Consider the following 20,896-nt stretch of genomic DNA (forward strand, 5'->3'; position numbering starts at 1 on the left):
AAGGGGTAAAAAGAAAAAGAAAAAAGAAATCCTGCATTTTTTCTCCTCTCCCCTTCCTGCGCCGAGGAGGCCTTGGCTTTGTTAGTCTTTGCATACTGAGAAGAAACAGGAGAGGTGATCAGAAGCCCAAGACACTAGAGCTAAGTATACAACACCTCTGGGTTTGCTCAAGAACACCACACTTAGAGCTCTTAAGAGCTTAAGCAAATCCAGAGAATAGCGAGATACGGACAGACATCAGAGCCTGCCCCGGGTTAACCAGCTGTCTAGTTACCAATTCATTATTTCCAATATCAGGTTTCAAATTAGACGTGTCCTTCTCAGCAGCACAGCTCCCAGGGTTCCCGTTATGCTTCAAACAAAGACGTTTAAAAGTTGATCTCAATTATTGATCTGGTGGATGAGTGATTTCACAACCACACTAACCAGGTTCTCAATAAGGAGCTTAATTATTCAGCCTTCACAAGGGTTTCTTCACAGAACAAGAAGATAAAGAACACTTCCAGGAAATCCTGAAAACAATCACCTTCAGCAGAAGAGCACTGATAAAATTTGCTCCGCACAGAAAAATGCGGGCATTTCGGAGGAGAGAAGCCAGCGTTGGCACGGGCTGCAGCCCTGAGAGAGCTGAGGCCTTCTGGGGCACCTCTGCTCAGAGCATGGGCTGAGAGCTGGGCTTGTTCAGCCTGGAGAAGAGAACGTTCTGAGGAGACCTTAGAACAGCTTCCAGTACGGAAAGGGGCTGCAGGAAACCTGGGGAGGGATTTTTTACAAGGGCCTGGAGTGAGAGGATGAGAGGGAATGGCTTTAAATTTAAATTTAAATTTCACTGGTGAGACCGCACCTCGAATCCTGGGGTCAGTTCTGGGCCCCTCACCACAAGAAGGATGTTGAGGCTCTGGAGCGAGTCCAGAGAAGAGCAATGAAGCTGGGGAAGGGGCTGGAGAACAAGGATTGCGAGGAGCGTCTGAGAGAGCTGGGGGTGTTTAGCCTGGAGAAGAGGAGGCTGAGGGGAGACCTCATTGCTCTCTGCAACTCCCTGGAGGAGGTTGTGAAGAGGAGGGAGCTGGGCTCTTCTCCCAAGGGACAGGGGACAGGACGAGAGGGAATGGCCTCAAGCTCCACCAGCAGAGGTTCAGGTTGGACATCAGCAAAACATATTTCACAGAAAGGGTCATTGGTCCCTGGCAGAGGCTGCCCAGGGAGGGGGTTGAGTCACCTTCCCTGGAGGGGTTTAAGGGATGGGTGGACGAGGCGCTGAGGGACATATTTTAGTGATTGATGGGAATGGTTGGACTCAGTGATCTGGTGGGTCCTTCCCAACCTGGTGATTCTATGATTCTATGAAATTGGAAGGGGGAAGATTTAAGTCAGACATGAGGAGTAAATTCTTCACAGTGAGGGTGGGGAGGCACTGGAACAGGTTTCCCAGAGCAGGGGTGGCTGCCCCATCCCTGGAGGGGTTCAAGGCCAGGTTGGATGGGGCTTGGAGCCCCATGTCCAGTGGGAGGTGTCCCTGCCCACGGCAGGGGTTGGACTGGATGGGCTTTGAGGTCCCTTCCAAACCAGACCACTCCAAGACTTCATGAATTGTAGATCTATATTTTTTGAGTTCAAAGGCTGGTGTTACTGTTCATCATCCAAACAAAACGTGCTCACAACTGCCCAAAAGCGCAGGCTCTGCAGGACTGCTCTACAAAAACCGACCACACTGAGGGAGCCAAAGCAAAGCTTAACTTGCACTCTTAAATACATGGTAATGACATCGATCTTTTTTACCGTACTATATAAATAATGAAATAGCCCAGCAGCTTCAGAACTATTTATCCAAAGCAGGATAGCTTCTAATCCCCATGAAAACTTTTCAAGCGAACCCATGAAAGCACCCAGGAGGGGAAGAAAACCTCAAAAGCGACCCGAGGCAGCTGCTACACCATCTAAAGCCTGAAGCAACTAACTGAAAGGAAAAACCTGATGGGAACAGCAGTCTCGAACATACTTGAAACCTTCCCACCTCTGTGAGGAATCCTCAGTTTTAAGGGTCAGGTTTCCCCAAAAAAAATGCACCCCGTTCGCAGAGGGCTCAGCCCTCTCTGCTGCTCAGAGGGTTTTTTTCCTTGGATGAACCGAGACGCTGTGAGTGGGGGCTTGGCAACAAAAAGAGGTGTTGGTGCTGTGCAAAGTGGGCAAGGAGGATGGAACTGATTACAGCACGTCAGGAAAACAGAATGCAACAGAGGAGAGGGACTTGGGGACATGGTGGCAGGGAACACGCTCCATTCCTTATCCCAGAAGGGAAGCGGTAACATCACAGCCAGCTGAACACTAATGCTAACTTAAACGACAGCTCGTTTGCTTTGCACCAGCTGGCTCAGCAAGCCAGATTCATCAGCCAGCCTGAAGAAGATGTCAAAGCTTAAAGGCATGCAAGGTAGGATTAAAAAGCGCCCTATCAACCCTCTCCAGAGCAAAAGCCCAGCCACATCCTGCAGCCTTCAGACAAAGGTTTCTCTTTCATCCCAAGTTCCCCATTCCTCACTAGAAGAAATTACTGACTGTTTCCTAGCACAGTCAGAGGAAGCAAAACCCACAGTGGAAAAAGCAAAGCAAGAGCCTAGAGCCAACAGGTCCCAGGTTTTCCCCGAACGGCAGACGCTGGTAGTTTCAGAGACTGGAAAACCAAATGATTTCTTCTGGGAATGAAAGCAAGGAATGAACCTAAGAAGGAAGCAATGCCATTTAGCATCTGCAGAATTCAACTACGGATTTGTATCATGGTACAAGAAAACAAGTTCAAACCCCACGTGCAGGGTGGGGAGCAGCTCTGGACAATTCAGGGAGAAAACTCTGACCTTTTGTTCAGATCCCTTCTCTTCTAACACATGCAGAAACCTGATGTTTGAGACTAGACATAAGGAAGAATTTCTTCACTATAAGAGTGAGGAGGCACTGGAACAGGTTGCTGAGAGAAGCTGTGGCTGCCCCATCCCTGGAGGTGTTCAAGGCCAGGTGGGATGGGGCTTGGGCAGCCTGAGGTGTCCCTGTCCATGGCAGGGGTGGAACTGGATGATCTTTGAGGTCCCTTCCAACCCAAACTATTCTATGATTCTATGTCCAAGTAGTCAGTTTGTACAAACTCTGCATCTGCAGCACCCACGCTGCCAAAGAGGACAAGTTGGCATGCTGCATTTAGACTTGGCCATACACCTGATAAGCAACCAACCACACACAGAAAGCATTTAAAGTAGGACTAGAGTTATGAAAAAAATATAAATCAAGAGAGAAGGAGGCAAAGGGGCTTTTGGTTAGAGCAGGCTATTAGAAAGAACAAAGATTCACAAGAAAATTGCAAGTTAAAAAGGGAACGGAGGGTAAGAATCTGTGAATAGGTTGGGAAGAGAGTGAACAATCAAGATGCGACATCTCAAAGCCAAAGAAGTCCACCAGCCAGGCACCGCACACAGGCAGAACGTTACTCACTCGTCTGCTGCGGAGGAATAGCAAAAAGAAAGACAGTTCAATAGAGCACACAGCAGAGTTCTTTTCTTCGGATGCCAACTGAGAAAGAAAGACAAGGTTGTAGAAATCTTGCCAAGTCAACCGTGCTGCGAGTAGGAGGGCAAATTAACCAGGGATAGATTAGTCACTCAGGGAGGTTTCTGATTATTAATTGATCAGGTATTAAAGGAAGCCCTGAACGTTATTCAGCAACCAAGGACTGATGAATCAAGGGAAGGTACCGGACTTTTGTTTTCCTAATGGAGTTTCTGCCAAGTGGAATTCTTACGTGGCACAAATAGGAAGACTTAAAACCACAGCACTTGGTGCGCTTTAAATACACACGGACGTGACTTTAAACACCACAGAGAACAGCAGCACAACGCTTAACAGTGGCTCCTGAAGAGATCAAAAGCAAACAGTTGCAGTATGACTTTCCAGATCTCAAGTATCTCTCAAATAACACCCTCTGTGAACCGAATCAGACCCAGACAGGAACACCACCCCATATTATTCACGCTCATTTAGCTGGGATTACAGTGATCCGTTGGCTTTCTTCTGACAGTATCTCCAAGGACATCTCTCTGCACCCACCCTTCACTCACTCAAAAACTTGTTTATCTGAGCAGGTATCTCTAGATCTCACCTTTCCTGCCACCAAGACAGCTCCTCCTGACTGAAGAGGGCAGGTCGCTACATCCAGATAGCGCTTAAGCCTTTCCATTTCAGCAGTTAAGTAGGAAAATGGGCTAAAAATTGGAAGTGGGAAGATTTAGACTAGGCACAGGGAAGAAATTCTTCACAATGAGAGTGGGGAGGCCCTGGCCCAGGTTGCCCAGGGAAATGGTGGCTGCCTCATCCCTGGAGGGGTTCAAGACCAGGCTGGATGGGGCTTGGAGCCCCTGATCCAGTGGGAGGTGTCCCTGCTCGTAGCAGTGGGGTTGGAACTAGATGATCTTTAAGGTCCCTTCCAACTCAAACCATCCTATGATTCTAAAGCAGAAGTATTCAAGTGCTCTGGGTCAAAACTCTTGTTAAACACCTCTGCAAAGCAGGCTGTCGGGACTGAGGCTGAAGTCCATTCACGCTAAAAGAAATGAAGTCAAAGGAAACAAAATTCACTGTACTTAATGGCATGAAACTTCAAGATTTGGGACTTTATGGAGTGAAGGCTCCATGACAAAGGGAAGGATCTGTCTTGAAGCTTCATAACTCAGTTTAACTTCAGGTCTCAAAAAATCCTGTGAAAAATCTAGCCTCCCATGCAAGTAGGAGCCAAATTTGTCTTGGTAGACTTTAAGTAGCCACATGTAGCAGAAAAATTACCATTCTGATCTAATACTCCATTATAATTAATCAGCAGCAAAGCCTGAAATAAGCTTATTAAGAAGAACTTGGCTCGCTTTCCTACACATGCACAAGGAAATATGTTTTCAGCATGAATATTTAATTCTCCCTTATTTTAACAGATGTTTTGCCATATTTTCACATCCCTCTTGCCAGCTCCTCTTAACCAGTAACAATTCCACTAAGAACTACAGCCACTGCGCACTGGAGAAGGAGGGATGCACTGAAAAGCATTCTGCAGCCACTCAATTATTTCCCACAGCTGGTAGTTCTGCCTTCTGCAGGGTGCTATGTTGCTTCTTCTCTAGAAGCTTGTTATCCACAACAAATGGAAAATGACTTCCTCTAAAACATCCCCCCTCTCCAGCACCGTGATCCATGAGAGCAGGACAGTCTGCTCGAACGTGCCATCCCAGGTTTTCCTGCACACATGGAACCGAAGGGCTGCAGTCCCAGCCCAGCCCTGTTCAGTGTCTTTATCAATGACCTGGATGAGGGCATCGAGTGCACCCTGAGCAAGTTTGCGGATGACGCTGAGCTGGGTGGAAGCTGGATCTGCTGGAGGGTCGGGAGGCTCCAAAGGGATCTGAACAGGCTGGATCCATGGGCTGAGTCCTACGGCAGGAGGTTTAACAAGGCCAAATGCTGGGTCTTGCACTTGGGGCACAACAACCCTTAGCAGCTCCAGACTAGGAGAAGTCTGGCTGGAAACTGCCTGGAGGAGAAGCTCCTGGGGGTGTTGGTTGAACAGGAGCCAGCAGGGGCCCAGGGGGCCAAGAAGGCCAAGGGCATCTTGGCTTGGATCAGACACGGCGTGGCCAGCAGGGCCAGGGAGGTTCTTCTCCCTCTGGACTCGGCCCTGGGGAGACCGCTCCTCGAATCCTGGGGTCAGTTCTGGCCCCTCACCACAAGAAGGATGTTGAGGCTCTGGAGTGAGTCCAGAGAAGAGCAACGAAGCTGGGGAGGGGGCTGGAGAACAAGGATTGCGAGGAGCGTCTGAGAGAGCTGGGGGTGTTTAGCCTGGAGAAGAGGACGCTGAGGGGAGACCTCATTGCTCTCTGCAACTCCCTGAAAGGAGGTTGTGGAGAGGAGGGAGCTGGGCTCTTCTCCCAAGGGACAGGGGACAGGACGAGAGGGAATGGCCTCAAGCTCCACCAGGGGAGGGTCAGGTTGGACATCAGGAAAAAATATTTCAGGGAAAGGGTCATTGGTCCCTGTCAGAGGCTGCCCAGGGAGGGGGTTGAGTCCCCTTCCCTGGAGGGGTTTAAGGGACGGGTGGATGAGGTGCTGTGGGGCATGATTTAGTGTTTGATGGGAATGGTTGGACTCGATGATCCAGTGGGTCTTTTCCAACCTAGTGATTCTATGATTCTGGGTGATCTCGCTTAAACCACAACCAAGCCATCATACCGAAAGGCACATCTTTCCTTTTGTCCTTTGAGGGACCTCAAAGATGATATCTTTCCAACCCCAATTTACAATCATGTAATTCTTTCCCAGGAACCTGGGACAGAAAGGCTGATCTGTCCTTCCGAGCATCCAGGGGAAAGGTGGGAAAGGCCAAGGAGGTCTCTGGCCAACTTTCCAGCGATGCCACCTGCAACCTCCGGTGCCAGCAATGGGAGCAAGGTTGTGGTGTTGGCAAAAAAAAGCAGCTGAGCTCTCAACCAGAGCCTCAGCCGCTGCGGATTTAAAGCACAGGGAGCTGACAAAACTGGCTCTGTACAACAAACGGGAAATACCAGATCAAAGCCTCACTTATGCCGGTGCGGAAAGCCTTCCTGAACAAGACTGCTCTTGTAACCTAGGGTAAGGGCTGATGCTTTTACTTCTGAAAGGGCTGTGCGCGCTCTGAGTCTACAAAAAGGCAGATGTAACAGGTTTTCAAAGCAATGAGATTCACTATCCAGGTTTTCTCAGAAAGAAAAAGACTCCAAACAGAAAGCAAACATTTAGCAAGCAAAGAAGCTCAGCAGCTTCTGTGCAACAGTAAGGCAGCTTGGATACGTGCAACTGGAGCTGCCGATACACTGAGAGACCAAAGCCAGAGCCAGCTCTCCTGACCCCAGGGCACATCAAAAAGAATCCCTGTCTCGTGGAAACTCATACCCCTCTCATCCAAGTCCTCACTGCTCGCTGTGGGGATGTTTCTGCAGGTAACGCAGACGCAGAACAACAAAGATGACTCTTTTGCACCAAATTGAAAACCTGAGACCGTGTGCAGGATTTTTCTCTTTTCTCTTGAATTTACAAGCACAGACAAGCCCCCTCAGTTCTCAAAGCTAAGGATACAGCTGTAGCTCTGGTCCTTGAAAACATGCACAAGCTCCCGGCCTCAAATTTTAGTGTGATGAAACCATTAGTGATGTTTTTGCAGGAACATGCAGGAAGCCGTAGCCAGATCTCCTGCGTGTCCTCACCACCCGCTGTGCCCATGGAAGGAGATGCCCTGAACTCAACAGGACAGTGGTGTGGAGTCAGTTAAGTTAGAGTCAGTTTTGTGACTCTAACTCAGTCGCTCTAAGTCACTTCCTTCTCTTAGAGCTCACTGCATGTTTTCGAGACGGTGTTCTTCACTGAAAGCGATAACACAGGGCACTGAGATGCAAAAAGGCCAATGCTTATACCTAACCAAGGCCATCCTCGAGCTGGCAGAAAAGGTTCCCACCTGCGAGGAGGGGTGAATAGAGCAGGTCACCCCAAAGTGACCAGCAGAGGATTCCATCCCATACACATCACGCTTAGGATAAAATGAAGAGACCACGAGGGTCTCGGCCTCTTCTACAATGGCCAATGTCCAGTGAGGACCTCATCTGTCTGATGCTCCTGATCCTGGATCCATGCATTCCAGAATCCTGTCCCTGAGCCCAGTTAGGGACCCATTCCCTCGTGTCTGCTCTACAGCATCTCTGGTGACACGCAGTCATTGAGGGGCTGGGGCACGAGCTCAGATATTTGTATATATTTCATTATTATCTAATTATTTTCATGATGATGACAATGATAGTTTTAGTTTCCAACCTGCACGCCTCTTTCCTCCCATATTCCTCTCCCTTTTCCCTGTGGGTGAGGGAAACATTATTTGGGAGCCCAACTGCATGTTTTTAGTTGCTGAAATGAGCCAGGCTGGGGATAAACTGTGACAGGCAGACGCACGCAGGCAGAGGGATTAGCAAAAGAAGGTTTAGCGCCTGCCTGCAGAGATCCACAACTGGTCAGGGACAGATCTGTGGGATGAGCAACCTGGCACCACAAACCTTTGAGCAACCACTGCTCCGCGAGGTTGTGCTGTATCAAAATGCAATAGAGAATAAGGAAAAGAACCGTCTCGGTGTGTAACTGCATGCGCTGAGCACACTGGCAGAGAACGCGACAGCGGCCTGGGCTGGGAGGCTTCAAGTCAGGGAAACTAGCAAGTTTGCGGATGAAAATAAGCTGGGTGGAAGTGTGGATCTGCTGGAGGGTCGGGCTGAGTCCTACAGCAGGAGGTTTAACAAGGCCAAATACCAGGTCCTGCATTTGGGGCACAACAACCCTGAGCAGCTCCAGACTAGGAGAAGTCTGGCTGGAAACTGCCTGGAGGAGAAGGACCTGGGGGTGTTGGTTGAACAGGAGCCAGCAGGGGCCCAGGGGGCCAAGAAGGCCAAGGGCATCTTGGCTTGGATCAGACCCGGCGTGGCCAGCAGGGCCAGGGAGGTTCTTCTCCCTCTGGACTCGGCCCTGGGGAGACCGCTCCTCGAATCCTGGGGTCAGTTCTGGGTCCTCACCACAAGAAGGATGTTGAGGCTCTGGAGCGAGTCCAGAGAAGAGCAACGAAGCTGGTGAGGGGGCTGGAGAACAAGGATTATGAGGAGCGTCTGAGAGAGCTGGGGGTGTTTAGCCTGGAGAAGAGGAGGCTGAGGAGAGACCTCATTGCTCTCTGCAACTCCCTGAAAGGAGGTTGTGGAGAGGAGGGAGCTGGGCTCTTCTCCCAAGGGACAGGGGACAGGACAAGAGGGAATGGCCTCAAGCTCCACCAGGGGAGGTTCAGGCTGGACATCAGGAAAGAATATTTCAGGGAAGGGGTGATTGGGCCCTGGCAGAGGCTGCCCAGGGAGGGGGTTGAGTCACCTTCCCTGGAAGGGTTTGAGGGACATGTGGACAAGGTGCTGAGGGACATGGGTTAGTGATTGATGGGAATGGTTGGACTTGATAATCCAGTGGATCTCTTCCAACCTGCTGATTTTATGTTCTATGATTCTATGATAAGCTGGTTGAGGTTTTACAGCTCCAAATGTTTTAGGGTCTTGAGGTCAATGCTTTGAGGGGCAGGGGAGAACGATTTCTCTTCTGCCCCCTCTGTGGTACAAGAAGCCTGGTGTGTCTTTTCAGCGGTAAGATCCAGGTCTGGTTTTGTGGTAGACTGCAGTGACAGGGAGGCCTGTGAACACACTAGGTGTTAGACTGGATGTGTCTGGATGAGACTCGCCTGCTTAACTGAGTTGTTTATAGCAGCACCGATCTGTGCTAAAGCATGTCTGAAATGTATCAGAAATGGCGTGACCAGCAGATCCAGGGAGGTTCTTCTTCCTCTGGCCTCGGCCCTGGGGAGACCGCTCCTCAAATCCTGGGGTCAGTTCTGGCCCCTCCCCACAAGAAGGATGTTGAGGCTCTGGAGCGAGTCCAGAGAAGAGCAACGAAGCTGGGGAAGGGGCTGGAGAACAAGGATTGCGAGGAGCGTCTGAGAGAGCTGGGGGTGTTTAGCCTGGAGAAGAGGAGGCTGAGGGGAGACCTCATTGCTCTCTGCAACTCCCTGAGAGGAGGTTGTGGAGAGGAGGGAGCTGGGCTCTTCTCCCAAGGGACAGGGGACAGGACGAGAGGGAATGGCCTCAAGCTCCACCAGCAGAGGTTCAGGCTGAACACCAGGAAAAAATATTTCACGGAAAGGGTCATTGGTCCCTGGCAGAGGCTGCCCAGGGAGGTGGTTGAGTCACCTTCCCTGGAGGGGTTCAAGGGACTGGTGGATGAGGTGCTGAGGGACATGGGTTAGTGATTGATGGGAATGGTTGGACTCGATGATCCAGTGGGTCTTTTCCAACCTGGTGATTCTATGGGCGGCTGAAGTCACTCAGTCTGCTAAGCCTGGAGGAGACTGAGGGGGGACCTTACAGCAGTTCAGTGCTTCCTCACAAGGGGAGGAGGAGGAGGAGCAGGCACTGAGCTCTTCTCTCTTGTGACTAATGACAGGACCCGAGGGAACGGCAGGAAGTTGGGCCGGCAGAAGGGTTAGGCTGGACATTAGGAAAAGGTTCTCCCCCCAGAGGGTGGTGGAGACCTGGAACCCTCCTGGGGAAGCAGTCACGGCACCGAGCTGGACAATGTTCCGGAAGCGTTTGGCCAATGCTCTCAGCCCCAGGGTGTGAATGTTGGGGTTGTCCTTGCAGGGACAGGAGTTGGACTCCATGATCCTTGTGGGATCCTTCCAATTCAGGACATTCTGTGATTCTTTTGACATTTTTTGTGCTCTTTGACCATCAACCAGAAGGAAGCAAGTCCAAACAGCTATGGAAAGAAATAGGGTTTTTTTCTCTCCATGGAGAGATGCGGCCTCTACAAGCACAGTATTTCAAAGAGTGAGTTCTCTGCTGTCAAACCAATGACCCTTGGCCTGAGCAGAGGACAGGCTGAGAGCTGTGACCAGTGCTTGTTCTCTGGGGCCAGCTGACAAGACGGGACCTGGCAGACACATTCACCAGAGGGCTCAGAGAAACCCCAAGATCAAAACATCCCCATGTTCCAAATCCCACTGGTTTGCAAATAAGCTCCAAAGCACTTACATAATCTTGTGCTAAAAAGTGTTGGCTGCTGCAGTAAGAAATGTGCACGCAGGGAAGACTTTTAAGCAGCACTGTGGAAATAGCTACCAACTGCACCAGAAAATTCTGCCAAATCAGAAAAGGTTACATGTTAACTGGCGAAGACATGAAGCAGCGTTTGTGACAGACCTCAGAAGCCAAAAAAACACTGACTCTTAGAGGAAAGACAGATTAACGATGTCCCAGTAGGAAAGCAATTTGGTTTAGACCAGAACTGGTGATCACCTGTGATTATTTTTGGTTTTGGATGCTGAACCTTTAAAGACACCAATGTTGTTGGCATCAGAAGCAATCCGATGATCTTAGAGTCTGCCACGAAAACCAAGGGCCCCTGCGCTCAGCCCCCAGCACCTCTGACTGAGGCCCAGGGCACCAGGCGTGCCTAGAGAAGGAACTGGAAGGTTATGAGCACAAAACAAATGACAAACACCTCCTCCCCCCTGCTGTAAATTCAGTTCCCGTTACCTGGTGTGTCGGATAATGGGAGAGGAATGAAAGGATCAGGCACAGTCAGAAGAGGAGGGCTAGTGTCCAAACTCAAAATGTCTTTCGTTTTTTCAGCTGGTAATCAAGAAGAGAAAAGGCAGAGTGAAACAGGGAAGAGGAAAGCAGAAAGCTTCAAGCAAAATGCCAGCACAGACACAGCTCAAAACTATAGAGTCCAAGCAAATCCAAGCTAAGGCCTGACAGGAATAACGCACTTAGACTCAGAGCAGGTTTACATTGCTAGTGAAAAGGAATAAACCCCAAACAAGTATTGTTAGGCCACTCTCCAACATAATTTTAACCCATATTAAATCTCAAAACATTCCTTGAAAGGGAAGCACTATCCTCTTGCTCTACAGCGGCCCAGAAGGTGAAATGCCCCAACAAGGCTATGCAACAGGCCAGCCCCATCCTGCATCTTGCATCAAACAGGCTTTGAGAGGCTCAAACCCATACAGAAAGAAAAATAAAAAGGGTAGAAATGCCCAGCCCAGTGTCAGCACCAAGAGACTTTCCAATCCACCTTCCTACACCAAACCCCTAAAAGAGCTGAACATGCTCCAGGGCTGAGAAGGCCACAATACGCAGACGCTTCGCAGGCTTTGGGGGAGGCACAGTGCAGCTGAACCTGGAGCTACTGCTACTCAGCATCTCCCCGAAGGCTGATGGAACATCATAACCTGCTCGCAGGGCACTGCAGAGCTGGACAAACTCAGAAGCAATCCCTCAGAGCACCTCAACTCCTTAGTCCTCGAGTACACGCCAACAATACTGAGCTCAGTTCTAAGCTCCTCTAAGTGTCTTCTTATAAATAGAAATAAGCATAAATGGGTTTGTCACTTCTTGCCCTGCAAAGGATTCTTCTATCTCCTCCCAGGACTCCTCTCCCAGAGGCTGGTGTGCTCCCACGAGGAAGCATTTGTCACCAGTAACAACAGTTGTGTAAGACCCAGGAGAGGACTGCTTGCAGTTAGAGCTCCTGGACGCAGTTTTCCAATACTAAGCCTGGCACCTCTCGCTGTGTTGAGTGAGAACGGATGCTGAAGAGCTAGGAACAAGCAGCAGCACTCACTGAGTTTTGTCAGCATGGAAGGAGCTGCTCATGGCCAAACCTTGGTACCCAAGTACCAACGGAGACACCAGACAGGGTCACACTCTGCAAAAACGCTCCTTACATCACCCAATGACTCCTGGACTCTGGCCACAAACAGCACAGCCAGTGGGAAACGTTTTGCTTTCATGTGTCGATGACGAGACTCAGTGTGCTCTCCTCGGAGGAGCCTCCCTGCTCATTCCTGACTCTCCTCATTCCACGGCCAAGGCATCAGCCCTGCTCCTCTCCCTCTTCACTCAGCCTTAAGACCTCAGGCAAGGAATATCCCCCAGCATGTCTGACCAGTGTTGCCAAATCCAACCCCCTTACTGCACGCCACGCATTTTACTTCTAATGATGAGCTGCAGGGACCTTCAGTGAGTTAAGAAGCTTTCTTGTGAAATTAAAGGGTTCTTCCCTCACCAAAAGCCTCACCTCTACCTACAGATGGTGCCTCCTGTCTCTACAGCCCAACCGTGACAAGTCCATGAGCCATTCCTGCCTTCCTTTCTTTACTGAAGTGCCAGCCCTATCCTACAGTTCTCGGAGCCAAGGCCTAGCTCAATTTCTATCTGATTTATCTTCCTTTTGAAGAGGCTGACAAAGACCTGCCGTGTCTCTGCAGAGCTGTCAGGGGCATCACCCCAGGGGACATATCCACAAACTCACCTGATCCAGCAGGGAAGGAAGAGCCACCAAATGCATCTGCCTGCGTTGCAGACGGAGCCGGCTGGAAACCTGGAATCAAGTTCTCCGTGGAACTGCCCATCTTTTCCGGAGCTTTCCCTGAAATGCCAGACACAGATTTAGGAGAAAAACTCCCATTATGAAGGCTGTTTAATTCCCTTGATTTTTAGGACAGTATTTCAGTATGTGACAAGTTCCTTGCTGCAAATCATAACTTGCAGATGAAACAGAGTTTAAACTGTAGCTTCTACAACCAACCGATGAAGACCACTCTAAAAGCAGTCAGTATCTCCAAGGATCAAGCTTATTTAATTGCAATCACTCAGGAAACGGGATGGGGAACAAGAAGAGAAATTGGAAGAATTTAGCTTTTGCAGGCACCAAGGACCGTGATAATATGGGAGCACCCCAGCAGCATCCGATCAAAAGCATCATCATTCCATGACATCTTCCGTTTTGAGAGCAGGCTGCTCCCAAGCCATCGCCATGAACCTTACCATCACCGAGCTTCGCAAAGTCCTTGTTCAGCAGCTCCTCAGCGGTGAGTTTGGAGAAGTTATCGTCATCAAACGGATTCCACGTGGAGACATCGGGCGGGTTATAGACATTCTGCTGGGAGGTCCTTGGGGAACCCGAGGGCGTGGTGGAAGCAGATCTGGATGCGATCATCCCAACCAAACAACAGTCATTAATAACCCATCTGGAATCCTCCAGCCAGCGCGATGAGCTGGTCCAAGCATTATAATGACTTCCTACTTAAAACATGCAGCACAAGTTATCGTAGTTGCATGCCCAGAGGCTGGGATGAGTTAGCCTCCTCCACTCATGACCTGGTTCAACATCTTGATGTCAGGGATTAAAAAAAAGCATCACAAGCATCCCACTTTGAACCCATTTTCTGCGATGCCCACGTGGAGGGAGTCTGCCTGCAGACACTATGAGAAGGGAGCTAAACGCCAAGTGCTGATGCTAAGCAGCAAGTTTGAAGCGCGCACCAGGATTCCTGGTGGAACAGCTGGAACACCACCACCTTTTGTAACCCCGAGGAAGGCTCTGTTTGCACAGCTTGTGGGGAGCACAGACACACTCAGGACCTGTCCCTCTTGGGGAAGTTTTTCAGCAACTTTCTGCCAAGCCCTTAGAGCCCAGAGTTTGCTGCCTACCTTTGTCTCAGAACTTCACCTAGTAAATCTCTGAAGAGCCTCATCCACCCCCTCCCTCCACGCCCTCTGACACCAAGGCGAGCAGCCACCTACTTGGATTTGTTGAGACTGGCTTCGGCGGCAGCCGCCTGCAGGAGCTGAGTGGACTTGCTGGCTGGAACCCCAAAAACTGCACTGTGGGTCACGTCGCTCAGAATCCTCCTGTGTCCTGCACGCTGCGTCTTGGGGGAGGACGGAGGGGTAAGAGAGCCCAGCTTCTGCCCTTGCACTGCTGTGGGGGGTGTGGTCTGAGGTTTTTGCTGTTGCCTCATCTGTGCCTGCATCTACGAGAGAAATGGGATGTCCTTGTCTGTGAACAACAGCCATGATGGAATAACAGGTATAGGCTGGAGGATCTGACCTCGGAGTCATGGATCAGGGACAGTCTGGAGGGGAAAATACAAACTAATGGGGAAATCCGCTGATCTAAAGGAACAGGAAATTCTTCACAATGAGGGCAGTGAGGCACTGGAATAGGTTGCTGAGGGAAGTGGTGGCTGCCCCATCCCTGGAGGTGTCCAAGGCCAGGTTGGGTGGAGCCTTGAGCAGCCTGGTCCAGTGGGAGATGTCCCTGCCCATGGCAGAGGGGTGGGATTAGACAATCTTTAAAGTCCCTTCCCACTCTATTCTATGATTCGATAATGTTTCAGGATTAGTACAAACACACAAGCAGAGACTTTCTCCCCACCCTGTGGTGCAGCTCTGGAGCCAAAGCCTCTCTTAGCACTTATTATTAAAAGCTAGCTGGTCTCCAAAACTTGCTTATGGATAGAGAGGCTGAGATCCAGGGCAGAAGTAAAGAGAGCAATTGGATCACAGCAGGCAGGAATCTTGTCATATGGACACAGAGAGTGGGGCTAAGGCGAAGAGCAGCGCTTCTTTCAGCAGACAATGTGTGATTGGGGTCAAATCCCTAAAGGAGTCCAGGTCTTCTGCAGAAATCTTGTCCAAAAAGGTTTCTTAACTTTCTCTTCGGCAAAAGAACACCCCAGTGACCAGAGGAATAGCATTGGCCATTAAAATCTGGAGGAGGAAATAAGGCACATTTGGTTTAGATGTAAGCCAAGACAGTCCAAACCCTTTGGAAACTTCAAGGGGTTTCCTCAAACTTGTTTTTCCATTACTTCAGTGTTGTGTTAACACTCACGAGCCCACAAACATTTGAAACTCTGTTTTGTAGTGATGAACAACAGCATCACTTCCCACTAGGTGATTTTTTTTTCAAAACCTGTCTCAATGTTGGATTTAAAGCAGGAAAACCAGGATGCAAAGAGCAGAAGACTGTGCATGTCACCTCCACTGCCTGGACACTAGCTCCTTGTTTCCCACTTTGTATCATCCCAGGCCATTTGCAACCAAGGAAGACAGGTGAAAGAATTGGGAAGACCTAGAAGGGCAATAAGAAGAGTTACATCCCCAGTGTGGTGCTTAACTCCATCAGGGCAATGAGAACAAGCGGTTCATCGTCTTATTTTTCATCTGGAATCTTCAAGCAGACTAATTCAACATGGCTGAGAAGCAAGATGACCTGACTGCCTCCAATGCACCCACCTTACATCTCGTTATATAGGTCACTGCAGAACGGCACATTTGGGGCTGAGAAATAAAAGGGCAGTGCCAAAATCTCCAAAGAAATGAATGCAGAGCTTATTAAGCTGAAATCTTGCAATGTGAAAAGGTTTTGACGGGTCCTGGCTTGGTATCCCCTGCTCACAGACTCTGCTCTGCACAGACTGTGCCTCCCTATCATTTTTTAAGTGAGTCAACCACTGCTTTTCCCCTCCTGACTGCTCCAGGAGTGGAAAAGTGTCCAGACACGTCCATTCTGATCAGCCTTCTGGGGAATAAGGTTAATTTTCAATCCAGCTGATTTAATAAAATTAAGACTGTCTTTGTGCTAGCGAATCAGAGCAAAGCTCTTCAGAGTTGCGCTTCAATGCTATGGTTCAGGCATTTCTCCTCTAAAAGGAATAGGGTAATAACGGGCATCATGCAAGACCTGCACATACTGAAAATCTCCCACCAATTTCAACAACCTGACTTGCCCCAGGTCATTCAGCAAATGAGTAACAAGCCAGGAACACAACAGCTCCAGGTGCGCCACCCACCCAACCAACCAGCTTAGTGCTGAAAATTAATATAAAAGCAAAGGGGGTGAAATAACGAAGCCTTCAGACACACAAAGTAAAGCGAATGCTGCTTCCCCAGCGCTGCTCAGGTCACTGGCGTATGGAGTTTATTAGTCAAATTAATTCCCAATGTCACTCCAAAGAAAGCTTGCTGAAGAGAGGAATTAGGTCCTGAATGACTGGCAACTTATTAACAAGCATAAATTGACCCTTAGTTTGGACTCAAATATCGTGTACCTGAAGGGGCCTGTTAGCAGATACTGTTCCCTCTGCACTGGTCTCTTACTCGGAGCCTGCGCAAGCAGCTCAAGTTCAGAACATCCCTCTGTGCTCCCCAAACTAAGCACGAGCGGATGGGATTGCGCAGGAATGAAAGCAAAAGGCACAGCCTCCTCCCACGTGGACTGCAGAGACACTTTGGCAACGGGGATCCTGCCCTCTGGCACAGCTCCCCTGCCTCTAACGCTGCGGCGAGCTGGCTGTGTCCCCGCTGCAGACAGCCGGATCTTCCATTAAGTAAAAAGCATTTATTTTGGATGCACGTTCAGATCATCTATAAAGCGGGTGATCGATTTCTTTATTTTTAGGTACAGTGCTTTGAAAAGTCTCCTTTCCACAGCATTCATTAAAGAAAAAAGGCCAACGCTAGAAATGACAAGGAAAGCTGCTTGCACCTTCCTCTGCATCAGAGCCCAGAACACAAGGTCCGAGCTTCCCAAACAAGCAGCAACATAGAATCACGAACGGTTTGGGTTTGAAGGGACCTCAAAGCCCATCCAGTTCCACCTCCTGCCATAAGCAAGGACACCTTCCACTCAGGTTGCTCCAAGCCCCATCCAACTTGGCCTTGAACACCTCCAGGGCCAGGGCAGCCACCACGGCTCTGGGCAACCTGGGCCAGGGCCTCTTTATTAAGAATTTCCTCCTTATGTCCAGCCTGAATCTGCCCCTCTCCAATTTAAAGCCATTCCCCCTAGTCCTAGCACTACAAGCCTTTGTAAAAAGTCTCTCCCCATCAGCATCGAGCAGTCCCGTCGCCTGGTGCCCATCCTCATGCGTTAAGTACAAATAATTTTTAGAAGACCTCATCACGCGTCTTCTAAGGCAACATGACAGAGGAGGGATAGAGAGAGGCTGCACTAAGATGGTATTTTAACCTTCCTATCTGCTTTCTGAGGACCCAGAGCCTAACTCCAGAGTCCAGCATCCCGTTGGAAAGAGCAAACAACCGCACATATCTCTGAGGCAACAAGGTTAGTGCCAACATCTACGACTCTGTAACAACACACTAGGGGCCAGCAGGCACTACAGCACCTGTTGTATGATCTCTGTGTGTCTGAAAAGCCAGCTGCCCTGCTGGGGCGTTCCTGGCGTAAAGGACCTGGCAGGAGAGCACTCGCAGTGCTGCAAATCCCGCTGCCCCACACCTTCCGCACGACTCTCACCCCTGGTTCCTGCGGCTGCACCGGCTGAGCCACGTTTTGCTGGGCCTGGGGCTGCTGTGGCGCTGGGGTTTGTTGCTTTTGCTGAACCGCTGCTGCTGTCTTCTGCTGCATCGCTGCCTGCTGGGCCATCATCTGCTGCTGCTGTTGCTGCTGCTGCTGCTGGTAATAGTTCTGCATCAGCTGCTGCTGCTGTGCCGGCGCTCCTTGCTGCATCACTGGGAACTGGGAAACAACCATTTGTTGAGGCACTTCTAGTGGGGCTGGGGTATCACCACCAGAACTCTGGGGTAGTCACAGGGACCGTTACGGCCACGGCAAGTGGCAAAGCAGCAAGAAGCTGCGATGAATTGGACACCACCTGCAAAGGAGCAGTAGAGAAGGGCCTCTGGCCTAACGTCAGATCCTTTCCACACTGCACCTGCCCATATGGAACTCCCACCGCACACTGCCCTGTGCTCCCAAACTTCTTTCTCATTTCTCCAAGATCTTCTGCCCCTGCTTTCCCACTGTTAAATATCACAGAACCATAGAATCACTAGGTTGGAAAAGACCCACTGGATCATCGAGTCCAACCATTCCCATCAATCACTAACCCATGTCCCTCAGCACCTCGTCCACCCGGCCCTTAAACCCCTCCAGGGAAGGGGACTCAACCCCCTCCCTGGGCAGCCTGACAGTGCCCAATGACCCTTTCTGTGAAGAATTTTTTCCTAATGTCCAGCCTGACCCTCCCCTGGTGGAGCTTGAGGCCATTCCCTCTCATCCTGTCCCCTGTCCCTTGGGAGAAGAGCCCAGCTCCCTCCTCTCCACAACCTCCTCTCAGGGAGTTGCAGAGAGCAATGAGGTCTCCCCTCAGCCTCCTCTTCTCCAAGCTAAACACCCCCAGCTCTCTCAGACACTCCTCGCAATCCTTGTTCTCCAGCCCCTTCCCCAGCTTCGTTGCTCTTCTCTGGACTCGCTCCAGAGCCTCAACATCCTTCTTGTGGTGAGGGGCCAGAACTGACCCCAGGATTTGAGGAGCGGTCTCCCCAGGGCCGAGGCCAGAGGAAGAAGAACCTCCCTGGATCTGCTGGTCACGCCATTTCTGACACATTTCAGACATGCTTTAGCACAGATCGGTGCTGCTATAAACAACTCAGTTAAGCAGGCGAGTCTCATCCAGACACATCCAGTCTAACACCTAGTGTGTTCACAGGCCTCTCTGTCACTGCAGTCTACCACAAAACCAGACCTGGATCTTACCGCTGAAAAGACACACCAGGCTTCTCGTACCACAGAGGGGGCAGAAGAGAAATCGTTCTCCCCTGCCCCTCAAAGCATTGACCTCAAGACCCTAAAACATTTGGAGCTGTAAAACCTCAACCAGCTTATCATAGAATCATAGAACATAAAATCAGCAGGTTGGAAGAGATCCACTGGATTATCAAGTCCAACCATTCCCATCAATCACTAACCCATGTCCCTCAGCACCTTGTCCACATGTCCCTCAAACCCTTCCAGGGAAGGTGACTCAACCCCCTCCCTGGGCAGCCTCTGACAGGGCCCAATCACCCCTTCCCTGAAATATTCTTTCCTGATGTCCAGCCTGAACCTCCCCTGGTGGAGCTTGAGGCCATTCCCTCTTGTCCTGTCCCCTGTCCCTTGGGAGAAGAGCCCAGCTCCCTCCTCTCCACAACCTCCTTTCAGGTAGTTGGAGAGCAATGAGGTCTCCCCTCAGCCTCCTCTTCTCCAGGCTAAACACCCCCAGCTCTCCCAGCCGCTCCTCATAAGGCCTGTTCCCCAGCCCCTTCCCCAGCTTCGTTGCTCTTCTCTGGACACACTCCAGAGAAGCGTTTCTGTTTGTATGTGACAAAACTATCTCAAGGCCTTTCACATCGGCAGTTAAAAACCCCAGCCTTGTGTAGTAAAAATCTCTTGCTAGAGAATAGGGAAGTGCCTAAGAACTGCACTTATATCCCCCCAAACCAGCAACTTGCTGTGAATGCAAAGATACGGCCTTGCAGGTCCAGAAGCACACAAGCACGGCCGCGCACACCTACCTGCTGAGCTTGCATCATCTGCTGCTGCTGGTAATACGCTGCCTGTTGCTGCTGCTGCTGCTGCTGCTGCAGAAGCTGCTGCTTCAAGAAAAGCTGCTGTTGATGCTGAGGTGTGGCTTGTGGCTGAGTGGAGGGGACCTGGGGCTGCGCAGGCGATGCCGGCTGCGGAGCCGGTGCCTGCTTGGCTTGGGGTTGTGCCGGAGCCTGCTGAGATGCTGCTTTTTGCTGGGGAATGCCTGCAGGGAGCAAAGGCTGAGCGCTGCCCAGGGCAGCAGGGCCTGCAACTGGGAAAAAAAACCCACATCAATCCATTAAAACAACGTGCACCACGGCCCTGAGGGACACAGGGCCCGGCAGCGGGGCTCCACACACAGACAACCGGCTCACCTTGTGGCTGAACGGCTGCCTGAGCTGTGGGCCTCTTCCTAGGCGTCAGGGCTGGCTGAATGGGTAGAATTCCAGGGTTGGGTTGTGTCTGTCCTGCTTTAGGTCTCTGGCGGGGCGCTATGGAAGTTTCTGTCGTAGGGATGGGATCTGTCAGCCTGCAAAGTAAGGGGAAGAATAAAAGGAAGCGCGGTGAGAGCAGAGTCTCTCTTAGCCTGACAGCTGGTGCATTCGACACACGGCATAGGTTTAAAACTCATCCACACTTCAACTGAGAAAGGTGAAACTCTCGTGGGCACCCAGACACGCACGACAACTCCTTCCACAAAACTGCAAGCACAGTAAAACATAACAGATGCATTCACAACGATTAATCCAACACTAGCACTTTGATTTCTTTGCCAATCGTGGCATCATCCGCCACTGGGCAGCTGGAACTTGTCAAAATCATTTAACTCGGTCAAATATTTGCTACAACATATTGTTAAAATCTACTTAGAGCTCTGGATGAGCAGATAAAAGACAGAAATTAGCTTAAGAGCAGCTGGTACCTTTGGGCAGAGTTGCCTAAATTGCCATCTTCTGAATTACGTTAACTTCAAGTACATCTACCCCAGAATCAGGGCACGCGACCTCTTCTGACCCCAGTTAATATTTACTGAGCTCCAACACCGCACAGCAACAGAGCCAAGAAGCCAGACACCACCACCCTGCCCTGGATACACTTGCTT

The 20,896-nt window shown here is 50.3% G+C and overlaps 1 protein-coding gene across 7 annotated transcripts in view; it reads right to left on the minus strand.

Moving 5' to 3' along the window:
- The window catches only part of AAK1 (AP2 associated kinase 1), a 90,830-nt gene that overhangs the window by 21,713 nt on the left and 48,221 nt on the right, over positions 1-20,896 (minus strand). For 4 of the 7 annotated variants that reach the window (XM_069877709.1, XM_069877711.1, XM_069877713.1 and 1 more), the window contains exons 10-16: positions 20,169-20,323; positions 19,782-20,065; positions 17,743-17,964; positions 14,223-14,452; positions 13,464-13,621; positions 12,949-13,065; positions 11,166-11,261 (exon numbers count right to left, since the gene is read on the minus strand). In XM_069877709.1, the coding sequence (XP_069733810.1) occupies positions 11,166-11,261; positions 12,949-13,065; positions 13,464-13,621; positions 14,223-14,452; positions 17,743-17,964; positions 19,782-20,065; positions 20,169-20,323 (1,262 nt within the window). Of the gene's footprint in view, positions 1-3,480; positions 3,559-11,165; positions 11,262-12,948; positions 13,066-13,463; positions 13,622-14,222; positions 14,453-17,742; positions 17,965-19,781; positions 20,066-20,168; positions 20,324-20,896 lie in introns of all 7 variants that reach the window. The other 3 variants (XM_069877715.1, XM_069877714.1, XM_069877710.1) reach the window with 2 other exon arrangements.

Source organism: Phaenicophaeus curvirostris, chromosome 27 (assembly GCF_032191515.1).
Source record: "Phaenicophaeus curvirostris isolate KB17595 chromosome 27, BPBGC_Pcur_1.0, whole genome shotgun sequence".
Classification (NCBI taxonomy): Eukaryota; Metazoa; Chordata; class Aves; order Cuculiformes; family Cuculidae; genus Phaenicophaeus; species Phaenicophaeus curvirostris.